The sequence below is a fragment of the Phalaenopsis equestris genome, unplaced genomic scaffold, assembly GCF_001263595.1.
Source record: "Phalaenopsis equestris unplaced genomic scaffold, ASM126359v1 Scaffold000203, whole genome shotgun sequence".
Taxonomy (NCBI): domain Eukaryota; kingdom Viridiplantae; phylum Streptophyta; class Magnoliopsida; order Asparagales; family Orchidaceae; genus Phalaenopsis; species Phalaenopsis equestris.
This window is the reverse complement of record NW_018164645.1, coordinates 510,887-523,728: the sequence shown is the minus strand read 5'-3', so window position 1 is coordinate 523,728 and position 12,842 is coordinate 510,887. Positions and strand designations below refer to the sequence as shown.

At 36.1% G+C, this 12,842-nt stretch overlaps 1 protein-coding gene and 1 pseudogene across 1 annotated transcript in view; both read left to right on the top strand.

Moving 5' to 3' along the window:
- Nucleotides 1-9,347, top strand: part of LOC110022884 (probable purine permease 11) — a gene marked incomplete in the record, with an annotated part of 11,256 nt that extends 1,909 nt beyond the window's left edge. Inside the window, 2 exon segments of the mRNA XM_020722025.1 lie at nt 49-491; nt 9,275-9,347. Coding sequence (XP_020577684.1) covers nt 49-491; nt 9,275-9,291 — 460 coding nt within the window.
- Nucleotides 9,348-10,900: 1,553 nt separating this feature from the next.
- The window catches only part of LOC110022950, a 2,507-nt pseudogene continuing 565 nt past the window's right edge, over nt 10,901-12,842 (top strand).

Below are 12,842 nucleotides of genomic sequence, written 5' to 3'. Positions count from 1 at the left end.
GATCCATCCCACCTACGAAAAAGTCATAAAGACGGAACCTTTCACGGCGGTTCTCGAAATGCAGTTATACCCATCTTTGGTTGGCACTTTTGCTTCGCTCATCGGGCTTTATGCCGGCGGTGAGTGGGGTGAATTGGGTGGCGAGTATGAAGAGTTTAGCAAAGGGAAGGCTTCCTATGTGATGACTGTGGTGGGCATTGCAGTGGCACGTCAGGTTTCTTCTGTTGGTGTCGTCAGCTTGATCTTCATAGTTTCTTCGCTGTTCTCGAACGCCATTAGCACCCTTGCTCTACCTCTCATTCCGGTGTTCGCTGTCATCTTCTTCAAGGATAAGATGAATGGGGTGAAGGTTTTGGCCATGTTGCTTGCCATTTGGGGGTTTTTATCTTATCTTTATCAGAACTATTTGGATGATTTAGAGCCTGGGAGGTCACTGAAGGATGGAAGTGAAACAGCTGATTCTTTGCTTCTTGATGCTGAAACCGCTTCAGGTGATTCTTATTAATTATTTCATTGTTATTAATGTCAATATGAGGCTTTGGTATTAGTCATGTAAATACATTAAAACTGTGTTGTATGTATATAAAAAATATTACATAAAAAATATCACTTATTAACCTTATAAAAGTGATATACACTTTCTCATGCATATCTTTATGACACCAATTTGTTATAAACGTAAATGTCAAAGTTTAGGTGTTGGATATATAAATACATAACTGTTTTAATGTATGTAATGTAAATTTTCCTTTTTTTTTTTTTCTGTTTTACTGAAACCAAAGACATGTTTGTTTCAGCATTATAATTTTTTTCCTGCTAGCTCCCTTCATAAGTTTTAATTTTGGTTTATTATTATTTGTATAGAAGTGAATATGCTTGTTCTGTAAATGCATTCTTTCTGCATAGAAAGAATTCTTGAAATGTAAAGTTTTGTGTATGGCTTTTTATACATATCAAAATAAAAACATTTGTTATACATCTAATATTGTGGTTATTTATTTTTCAGCATTAGAGGGACAACAAACTAAATTTCCCAATTTAAAGGGTTTTTTTATAATTAGCAATTAGCATCAAATTTAAATTAATTCATAAAAAAAATCTTAAAATAATAGATACTGGAGAGTATATATAGATAAGCATCATTAGAGATATTTTAAAATATATACAATATAAATTTTGATTTATTCTTATGTATTAAATTCATCTCAAAATAAATTAACAACTTTATAATAAATTGCGATCAAAATTTAGTAAAAATATCCCCACAATAAAATTCACCTTAAATTTGCATGAAAAAACATTTGTGGTTCATTATTTTTTTTTAATTCAGTTTTGTAGATGTCAACAAATTTAGTTGGTAAAGTTTTTTATAATTATTATTAAAATCTTGAAATTAAATTTCTTCCACAATAAATAAATTTATGCTTAGACATTTAGATTTCTTTTTCAAGGCTTGAATATCATGTGTTTAATGGGATCTTCATTCGTGGTGTTGTTGCATTGTTGTGAATAAGAAGAAAATTATCCTCAACCTGTATAGTAAGCAATCAATGAGATCTTTTTTCTTTTAGTTGTGAATAAGAAAGTCGTTCATGACTTACGTAGCAGGTGATCAACAAAATTTTCTTTAGAGTTTCTCTTGTGTTTTAGTGATGAAGAAAGTTGTCATTGATTTGTCTAGCAAACGATCAATGAGATCTTTTTTTGAGTTGTTGCTGCACTTTTTAAAGGAAGAAAATGATCTCTTGACCCGCATAGCAGATGATCAGTGAGATCTCCTTCTGCATCTCTCAAATGTCGTCGTCTGGGGAACCTCGCTTTGCTGAAAAATAGAGGAATCACCCAGATTTTAAGGAATCAAAGTTTCTCAAATCTCTTGACCCGTCATAGTGGCGAGTTGTGATAACATTTATAGGCTGCAAGGGTCAGAGTTAGGAGTTGCACAAGTTGAGGACCACATAAGTCATAGTTGGTCACATATGTTTAGTGGTGAGCATGATGACATCTGTAGGTTGTAGAGGTTGGAGTCGGGAGCCGAACAAGAGAAGTAGACTACGTAGGTTGTTGTTGATCACATAAGTCATAATTGTTAGTTGTGATGTCGTTTGTAGGTCATATGTGTCAGAATTGGGGATTGCACGAGCTATGGACAACTTAGGCCGCAGTTGTTAAAGCATAAGTTGTAATAGTGAGCTGCAACAACAAAGTTTTAGGAGTTTGGAGAAAATCACTATCTTTGAGGTGTATTATTGTGTCGTCTTAGAGAAGTCTTGTTCACTGTATGTGGGATGTATTGTTTTACTGTCATTAAGGTGTATTGTTATACTGTAATAAAGGTGCATTGTTACACCATCTTCGTGGTGTATCGTTGCATTGTATTCGAGGTGCATTGTTACACTATCTTTAGAAGGCATCGTTACAATATATTGGGGTGTTTTGTTACACTGTCATTAGGATTGTTGTTATACCATATTCAAGGTGAGTTGTTTTGTGATGTTATGTGGGATTCTACGGGATCTCGCATAGATTTATATATATAAAATTTTTGGATGCGGACTAGATTTTTTCATGATCCCACGGGATCTAGCGCAGCCCATTGATTTAATGGGACTAAACCTATCAATCATGAGTAAATAAAGAGTTTCCTTCTTTGCAAATACTGCAAAGGAAATATTATATTTGCATGGAATCTTTCCTTTTAGCTGGATATTTAGATTAGACATATGTATTAATTAAGTTACTTAAAATAGTTTATATAGAATATTATATACCTAAAATAGATTTTACAGACTATTATTTATTGGAATGAAAGCAAAGGAAAAGACATTCAGCCTATTTGTTAAAAATTTGATATGGTATCAGAGCTTGAATCGGTCTGAATCCTTGTTATTCTTGACTTTTGTTATCTTCGTCGGCATCTTCATCCACATCCTTGCTAGGAGTGCTCGTTCTTGTCTTTGTTTGAGTTCTGCGACATCTTCGTTCACCTTCGTCGAAGTCCAAGGAAATCCGCTGCTTCTTTGTTAAATTGCGATCTGCTTTGCCGCAATCGTATTTGTTGCGATCCGTCTGCTCATCCGTTGATTCCGAAATCGGCTCGATCCCTTCTCCGTCGATTCCGCGATCTCATGATCCCGACCCATCATCCGCTGATTCCGCGATTCTGCCCTAGCTCTTTTCCTCCGCGATCCCTTTCCACCGAGATCCCTTTGTCGACGATCCGTGCCACCCTAGCCCTTTTCACCTTTCGTTGATTTAAGATTTTCTTGATTTTTTTTTTTGATATCTTGACTATCTTTGATTTTTTTTTGTGGTTGATTTCAATCAACGAAAATTCTATTTAGAATGTCTTCTGAAATTCTAGCTATCAGATTTACGGAAAAGAATTATGTCGCAGGGGAATTTCAGCTCAGAATGTTCTTAAAAGGGAAGGAACTTTGGGGTCACATTGATAGGACTTCTCCAACTCCTACTGAGGTAAAAGATATTGGTCAATGGGAAGCAAAGGATGCTCGAATTGTTTCTTGGATTTTGGGATCTATTGAGGCTCATATGGTGAACAATTTACGATCCTTTGGCACCGTTAAGGAAATGTGAGAATAATTGAAACGCATTTACAATCAAGAAAAAATCAACATCTATTAGATACTGTGCGCACATCACTGATAAAATCCTCTGTTCCAGCTAAATTTTGGACTGAAGCTTTATCTACTGCAGTTTATCTCATTAATCGTTTATCATCTCAACAATTGAAGTATGATTCTCCATACTATTGATTTTTTAGTAAACATTCTAATTATCATATGGTACATACTTTCGGATGTGTTTGCTTTGTTAATCTACCTGCTCATGAACGTCATAAGTTGGCAGCTCAGTCAGTACGATGTGCCTTTATGGGGTACAATCTTAATCATAAAGGTTTTGTGTGTTATGATTCGATTAATAGTTGCAGGCATATTTCCCGGAATGTGATTTTCTTTGAGCATGAATATTACTTTCAGCATCATGTATCGACACCAGATACAGTTATGCTTCCACAATTTGATAATTACTCCGCGGATAAACGGTTCATGCCGGAGATTGTCTACAAACGACGTCAGCCCCCTTCACCTCCAATCCTCCCCGACCCTGATCCAGAAATTGCTCCAATAAGTCTTCGACGATCAACTCGGCGCATCCGTCCTCTAGATGGATATGGGTATTCCGCAATTCTAACTAATACTATTGTTCCTACCTCTTACTTTCAGGCTGCTAAACAAGCTTGTTGGGTCAAAGCCATGCAAGAGGAACTTCAGACACTTCAAGAAAATCACACTTGGGATATTGTTTCATGTCCTACAGATATTAAACTCATTGGCTGTAAATAGATTTACTCTCTTAAACTCCGATCTGATGGCTCTCTTGACAGATATAAGGCAAAATTGATAGCTCTTGGCAATCGACAAGAATACAGAATTAATTATGAAGAAACATTTACACCTGTGGCTAAGATGAAAACTGTATAGTTGGTGTTATCTATTGTTACATCTAAAAGCTAGTTCTTAAAGCAGATGGATGTTGAGAATGCATTCTTACATGGAATCTCAAAGAAGTTGTCTATATGACTCTTCCTTCAGGCTTGTTTCCTACACCTTCACATGATGTTTGTAAACTCAAACGATCACTATACGGTTTAAAATAGGCTCCACGGGCCTTGTTTGAAATGTTTCACAATACCCTTCTTAGCTTCTCTTTTATTCAAAGTCAATATGATTCTTCGTTATTCCTTTGCAAAACTAATAAGAGAATTGTTTTGTTATTAGTCTATGTTGATGATATTACCATCACGGGATCTGACAATCAATTGATGTCTCATCTACAAAAGCTTCTTCAAGGTTCTTTTCATATGAAAGATTTGAGATCATTAACTTATTTCTTAGGACTTGAGGTTCACTCTTCTCCCACTGGTATTTTTCTTCATCATCACAACTATACGAAGGGACTTATTACTTTGACTGGTCTTCAAGATGGTCGCTCTGCTGATACTCCTTTGTAAGTAAATGTCAAATATCAACGGAATGATGGTGATTTCCTATCTGAACCATCTCTATATCGACAACTTGTTGGGAGTCTCAATTATTTGACTATTACATGTCCTGATATTTCATTTGTTGTACAACAAATTAGTCAATTTATGCAAGCCTCTACACATCTTCATGTAGCTGCAGTTCGACGTATTGTTCGATATTTGAAAGGTACTCATCGTGGTTTGTTCTTTTCGGCGAAGTCTCCTATCAACTTGATAGCCTATAATGATGCCGATTGGGCTGGTTGTTTTGATACACGCCGATCTATTACTGGATGGTGCATGTTTCTCGACAACTCTTTAATCTCTTGGAAGAGCAAGAAACAAGATCCAGTGTCTAAGTCATCTACTGAATCAGAATATTACGCTATGTCCTCTGCTTGTTCTGAGATCATTTGGCTTCGGGGTGTGCTGGCTGAGCTTGGTTTTCCCCAACTTGAGTCTACTTATCTTCATGCAGATAATACGAGCGCTATCCAGATTGCTGTTAAATCCCGTCTTTTATGGGCGCACTAAACACATTGAATTGGACTGTCATTCCATTTGAGAGCTTATGAGGATGGCGCTCTGCTGATACTCCTTTGGAAGTAAATGTCAAATATCAACGGAATGGTGGTGATTTCCTATCTAAAACATCTCTATATCGACAATTTGTTGGGAGTCTCAATTATTTGACTTTTACATGTCCTGATATTTCATTTGTTGTACAACAAGTTAGTTAATTTATGCAAGCCCCTACACATCTTCATTTAGCTGTTGTTCGACGTATTGTTCGGTATTTGAAAGGTACTCATCGTGGTTTGTTCTTTTCGGTGAAGTCTCCTATCAACTTAACAGCCTATAGTGATGCCTATTGTGTTGGTTGTTCTGATACACGCCGATCTATTACTGGATGGTGTATGTTTCTCGACAACTCCTTAATCTCTTGGAAGAGCAAGAAACAAGATCGAGTGTCTAAGTCATCTACTAAATCAGAATATTACGTTATGTCCTCTGCTTGTTTTGAGATCATTTGGCTTCGGGGTGTGCTGGCTGAGCCTGGTTTTCCCCAACTTGAGTCTACTTTTCTTCATGCAGATAATACGAGCGCTATCCAAATTGATGTTAATCTCGTCTTTCATGAGTGCACTAAACACATTGAAGTGGACTGTCATTCCATTCGAGAAGCTTATGAGGATGGTGTTATATCCCTTCCTCATGTCACCTATGATCTTCAAACGACTGATATATTTACTAAGGTTTTTTCTCGGCAACGTCATCAATTTCTTGTCGGCAAATTGATGCTTCTTAATCAGACAACATCAATTTGAGGAGGGATATCAATCATGAGTAAATAAAGAGTTTCCTTCTTTGCAATACTGCAAAGAAGGAAATATTATATTTGCATGAAATCTTTCCTTTTAGCTGAATATTTAGATTAGACATATGTATTAATTAAGTTACCTAAAATAGTTTATACAGAATATTATGTACCTAAAGTAGATTGTACAGACTATTATTTATTGGAATGAAAGCAAAGGAAAAGACATTCAACCTATTTGTTCAAAATTTGATAAAACCACCTAAAGCAAAAATGTATTTTAGAGATTATATAATCAAATATGTCCCAAATTTTATTCGCTTCTTGTTTAGAATTGTATCCATCCTTCTTTTGTCCATACTAATCATTGCTAAAATTCTTAAATTTCTTATTCTTTTTTATTTTTAATTTTTTATTTAATTATAATAAAATTTCAAAAGAAGGAGACCACGACCAAGGAAACCAGCACCTCCCAAAAGACTTGATGACACCTCTCTCCTGCAAATTGAATCACTGGAAATGGTGGCTACTTGTTTTCCTCAACATCTTCCTCCTCGTCGGTCAAACTGCGGCTACTCTACTCGGCCGTTTCTACTACAACCAAGGAGGAAACAACAAATGGCTTGCCAGCCTCATCCAAACGACCACCTTTCCCATCCTCTTCCTCCCTCTCATCTTCCTTCCCACCACTTCGTCTTCCCCCGCCGCCAACCTCATGGGGCGCTTAGGCGTGACTGACATGGAATGTGCTATGTAGATCGACAAGGTAAAGTTTGCATCTCGAGCCTCTGACAGATGTCAGCATGCTGCAACTATTCGAGTTAGGTGGCGTTGTAGCGGTGATGATGTGGCTCCAATACCCGTCCAATCAGTCGCCACTCTCAGGACCTAAAGGTTTGGCTTTTGGTGGTCATGTGGTATACAGTGGCGTGGTGCCTTACATTAGCGTAGTGGCTCCGAAATTTTTTTTCATACGAACTGCAGATGCAGCTCTGTGTTCGGACTCCAATATTATGCTGCCACATGTACTGCATTGGGCCCACCTCATAAACACATCACGACAAGCCGCTCCAATAACCTCTGCTGTTCTACTTCAATAACCCCTGCAGAACAACTCCAATAGTTCTTCAATAACACCATAATAACCCTTCAATAACACCTCATTTTTTAATAAAATGTTAAATAAAAGGAATTTAATGTTACCCTTTTGTTCCTCTAGTGAAATTAGACATCAATCACATTATACTTAAGAAGTCCAAAACATCATAACTTACATATGAATTTTATGTTATTTCCTCCATTTAGCAAATCTCCTAGTCACCACTTAGCTGATACAAACCACATCATTGTCATCATCATCATCTAATATGCTCAATTTAGTAAATTTTTTAGCTATTAATTCCTTGATATAAATCACATCTTCGTCATCATTCAATTCTAAAGGTTAGGTTTCAGCATTATTCGGTTATTATAGTTGGTTTACAGGGTTACCGGGGGGTTATTGCGGCGGTTCACCACACGGTATTATCAGAGGGTTATTAGGGGCTATTGCAGCGTTATTGAAGCGGTTTTTAAAATTTTTCTGTAGGGGTTATTGAAGCGAGACTGTGACGTTATTGAATCTGTTCTTCGCGCTGTGTTATTGCGGCATTATTGCGGATTTATTAGAGTTGTTTTGCGTGAATTATTGAAGTTAGACCGCGGAGGTTATTGGAGTTTATGAAGTGGGCCCGATGTAGCACATATGATGGTGTATAACTGGATTCCGCACGTCGAGTTGCGTTCGCACTCCGTATGAAAATTTTGTGTGCCGCGGCTTTGCACAATGGCACTACGGTGCAAAATTAAATCCCGAGAGTCCCCAACCCTTGGGTTTTGATGTCGTAGACTCGCGTTGCAAAATCAGGCAAAAAATTAAGCAGGTTTTAAGTGTTTGAAAACGTCCCTAGGTATCACTTTTCTGCATGTATAAAAATACATGCAACACAAACAAACATCTTTGTTCATTAGAAAAAAAAAATTCATAATTCCGAATACGAACGATACATTCCCTAAACGGGAGGAAAATAGGTCCCGCTGCCGTATCGTTTTGTCGGCGATGCCACCCGACGAGAGAAAATACCCCTCTTTGGAGTAAGTTTTTGGGAGGATAGGGCATCCGCGTATCTTGTTCTTGTTCTCATGTTCATGCTATAGGTGATGGGAGGGCTCTGATGCTGTGGCGCGAAGGGCAGGCGCCATTGTGCCAGACTCAAATTTGCCAAATTTAACATGTTCTAAAATAAGGAACTGAATCTTTGGGCGTTCAAACAGAATGATGGCACTAACAGTAGTTTCAAAGCTTTCCACCCAATGTTACATGCATACCACTCAATTCTTATGTATTTACATATTTACACTTAAACTTCTTTTCTTACATGCTTACCATCTTATATATGCATGAAAAACATGTATTTCAATTTTTAAAATTTAAAATGATGGCATTTTTTATGTGATATGAAAGATTTGGGTGGGGTGAATGTAAAAAGTAAAGTTTAGATGTTAGATATGTAAAATTTATGGTGCTTTAATTTATACCAGAGTTGATGATGCATAATTTGAAGAAAATGAAGTATGTGTATAGTTACTAGTACTGGTGAAGACAAGGTTAGAAGTTAGAACTGGCACTTTCAGATTTTGAAAGTTTGCTTGGATTTTCATTTCCATGAACCTGGTATCACAAGTTTGAAAACTTCAAGTATGACTTTTTTTATCTGATTCCTGGAATGTATGAAATTGTGTTCATAGGTATTATGATTCATATCAGACTGTTTAAAGCATTAAAATTCCTTCTTGAGTTCACTTATCTCTGAAATACATGATACGTGCGGTACTATTTTGCATTGAAAATCTTATTTCCATTATTGCAGATGTGGCAGGCACTTAATCAGAATGGAGAAATCCAGATTCTGCAGTGAAGTCAATCAAATGAACTATTAGATTTATAATGACAATTAAAGTCCTAGGTGTTATTACTTATTATTTCTTGCCTATTAGTTCATTATTTCTTGTTTTTTCTTCTTTATTTTGTTTTATTCCTTTTCTATTTAATTTATTTTGTTATATATATATATATATCTTTTAATTGTGCCTATGGTAATTATATTTAAATACTTTTTTATCAATAAAATTGTGTTGCTCTATTCCAAATCTCAACATGACCTCGACTTATTCTTCTATAAACACTCTACAAATATCATCTATTACACAATATCTTTTTTCTTTTCTAATTTAACTCAATATATAGTTTTTTTTTTTTTTTATGTAGCATTTATGCTTCAAGCTAAACCATTAAATAGTTGTAGGAACAGCCCAGTAGGGCTGTAAATGAGCCGAGCTTGAGCGAGCTCAGGCTTGACTCGTGTTCAACTCGTTCGAAATAGCTCGTGTTAGTAATCGGCTCGTGAACGGTGTGTTCGTGTTCGGCTTGAAATTGGCTCGTTAAACTAAAATTGAGAAAAATAGATGTAAAGTATGGGATTCGAACCTGAATCAAATTTATGCAAAAGAAGACACTAACCACATTGTCACATGAGGTGTTATAATTTAAACTTAGATATAAATATATATAATATATTATTATATAAATAATATATGTAATATATTGTTATATAAAAAGTTATATAATCTTTTTTTCGAGCCATTTCAAGTCGAATACGAGCGAACAAACTATTGTTCGTGTTCGGCTCGTTTATATTTCAAGCTTAAAAATTTGTTCGTGTTCGGCTCGTTAGGCTTAACGAACGAGCCGAACACGAGCTGTTTACGAACAACGAGCCAAATTGACAGCCCTACAGCCCAGAGGGTGGATCGATCTTTTGGAGACAGTTATATTGTAATGAAATTTTGGAGCTCATGTTTGTCAGATTCTGATGTAAAATTGAATGAGTTTAGATCCAGCAATATTAATCAAATATTTTTGAAAAAAGTAGTAATCTTCTTCAACTTAAATATTTGAGTTAAGGAAGATTTACACACAGGCCCCTTAATTCCTATGTATTTACATATCTAATATCTAAACTTCAATTTTTACATTAGTCTCGCTTTACCTATGCATGAAAATGTATATTTCACTTTTTGAAAGTTAAATATTTATATTTTTTTTATGTGATTATGAAAATTCTGGGTGATAAAAAGATAAAAAGTAAAATTTAGGTGTTATATATGTAAATACATGCATGTAAACTGGGTGGCATGTATGTAAATACAGCTTAACTTAAATGTCTTCAAATTTATTTCGGATGTGTTTATTTTCAGGTATTTTAAGCAATGTTCGAATGTCATAAATATAAATATCATCATTTGATACAAATATTATTTTTAAAATTTAAATTTTTATGTTTTAATTTTAGAGTTTATAGAAATATGAAAATAATTCTTGGTCTTTTAAAATTGAAATAATATTCATTGAGAATTATGAGAATTTAATTTTAAAGTAGCAGAGGACTACTAGGAACTATTTTGGCACTGTACTAAAATAATAGAAGAGCCGGGCCATGCTTGCGATAGAAAAGATGCTTGAGAAGGACGCACACCTCATTGAAAACAGGTTGCGTTGCGGAGAATGCAATAATTGAAATGGTTGGGAAAGAAAGCGCCATTTTACAGAAACCTACTGAAGTTGCAAATCTTTATCTTTTTAAAACGAAATTCTCCAGCAAATGGAGAGGGGGGATCAAAACTCTCAGTAGATTGCCATTCCGTGCAAGCTTTTGCAAGGGGAAAGGTAGGGAGCTCACTTCCTATGCTCCAAAGAAATAAGAGATGGAGGAGACTCATTACACGGCTCTCTTACTCTCAGGTTCCTCCTCCTCCTCCTTTTGATTTTCTTTGTTGAATTCAATCTTATTGAATGGATTGTTCTTTAATTTTTTGGATATTTCCCTTCTTGTTTTGTATTCCATTAGAGAGATTGTTGTTCTAATATGTGAACAGATGAAGTTAGGTTGAACCGAAACTGGGAAAAGAATGGCGAATGCATTGCTTAATTTTTGGGATTTTTTCTTTTTTCATTTGTGAATCATGGTTCTGTTCTTTTCCACTGCAATTATAATTCATTTTTATGTATGACCTGGTTTGATTTGTCATATTTAGAACACAAGAAATTTTTCTTCTGTTTGTTGACCTAACAAAGCAACAAAGATTTTTCTTCTGCTTGTTGACCTAACGAAGCAACAAATCCGACGTTTATTCTTGCTGAGATATTATTTAAAATATCAAATGTTTGATGCAAGTTGTTTTGAGTAAACGACCCTATATTGTTTTGTTGGTTTCTTCAAATACATAATTGTTCTGGTTGGCAAGAAGCTTAATATTAGCTTGTTCTAAAATTTTAGTCTTTTGTGTTGGTCAGATAGTCTTGGTTAGTGTTTAGATCTATTAGAAGTCAAGGGCAGCTTTTGACTTTAAATAGGATTTATTAATTAAATTAAACTCTTCTTTGTTTGCTTGTAAATAAAAGATATGTTTTTAGAAAATCATGATTTCATCTAATAAGTTTTGCTGTTTTCCAGATTCATTTTCTAACTTCAACCAACACCTGAAAATTGATTTAATGGGACTAAATCAGTTGAGCAAAACAATATTTTAGAGCTTATATAATCAAACATGTCCCAAATTTTATGCTATTGTATTGAAATTTAATCATGCTTCTTTTGTCCATGCCAGTCATGGCTAAAGTTCTAAGATTTGTTATTCTTTTATCTTTTTTATTTGTTATTTAACTATATTTATGCAGGTGCATTCTCAAATGGAGGAGGCCAAGAGCAAGGAAACCAGAACCTCCCAAAAGAGTTGAAGCCTCCTCCGTGCCTCCTCCCTCCAAATTCAAACAATGGCAATGGTGGCTACTTGTTTTCCTCAACATCATCTTCGTCCTTGTCGGTCAGACGGTCAGACCGTTTCTACTCTACTCAACCGCTTCTACTACGACCAAGGAGGAAACAGCAAATGGCTTTCCGCCCTCGTCCAAACAGCTGCCTCTCCTCTCCTCTTCCTCCCTCTAGTCTTCCTTCGCACCACCTCATTCTCCTCTGTCACCAGGCCCCGCCCAACAACCATCAAACTCGCCCTCATCTACGTCGCTCTCGGCCTCTTGAACACTGTCGATAATCTCATGTACGCCTACGGCCTTCTCTACCTCCCTGTCTCCACCTACTCCCTCATTTGTGCCTCACAACTCGCCTTCAACTCCGTTTTCGCCTATTTTCTCAATTCACAGACCTTCACCCCTCCACTCCTCAACTCCGTCGTCCTCCTTAGCTTCTCTTCCGCTCTTCTCGGCGTGGACAAGGAGTCCTCCGTTGACTCCCCCAATGTCCCCAGCGAAACATACATGCTGGGATTCATACTAACACTCGGAGCTTCCGCAACCTACTCATTAATCCTCTCCCTGATGCAACTCACCTTCGAAAAAGTCATAAAGACGGAAACTTTCAC